Source organism: Penaeus monodon, chromosome 22 (genome assembly GCF_015228065.2).
Source record: "Penaeus monodon isolate SGIC_2016 chromosome 22, NSTDA_Pmon_1, whole genome shotgun sequence".
NCBI lineage: Eukaryota > Metazoa > Arthropoda > Malacostraca > Decapoda > Penaeidae > Penaeus > Penaeus monodon.
Window position 1 is genome coordinate 10,680,140 of NC_051407.1, and position 310 is coordinate 10,680,449.

A 310-nucleotide genomic window follows, 5' to 3' on the forward strand; every position below is an offset into this window, starting at 1 on the left:
TTTCCCGCTTCCCCTCCACCTTCAGGATGCCTAGACGACCTCCGCGTGTCGGGCGTGAGTCTCCCTCTCCCGCCCCTCGTCAACACCTCCGCGTGGGCGCAGGCGACCATGTTCACCAACGTCCAGCCATCCTGCGCCGCGCCCGCCGCATGCGCCAACGTCACCTGCCCGGAGCCGCTCACCTGTATAGACGTTTGGCGGAGACATCAGTGCGGGTGGGTACGAGCTCCTGCAGGAGGGGCGGTGTGGGCGCGGAGTTCGATCGATGTCTGTTTGTCGGGTTATATTCTGTCTGTACATGAATCTACTT

General features: G+C 62.9%; 1 protein-coding gene across 1 annotated transcript in view; it reads left to right on the forward strand.

The window, feature by feature from the left end:
* The window catches only part of LOC119586935 (putative neural-cadherin 2), a gene marked incomplete at its 5' end in the record, with an annotated part of 72,205 nt that overhangs the window by 52,925 nt on the left and 18,970 nt on the right, over positions 1–310 (forward strand). The window contains 1 exon segment of the mRNA XM_037935667.1: positions 26–215. Within this exon segment, the coding sequence (XP_037791595.1) occupies positions 26–215 (190 nt within the window).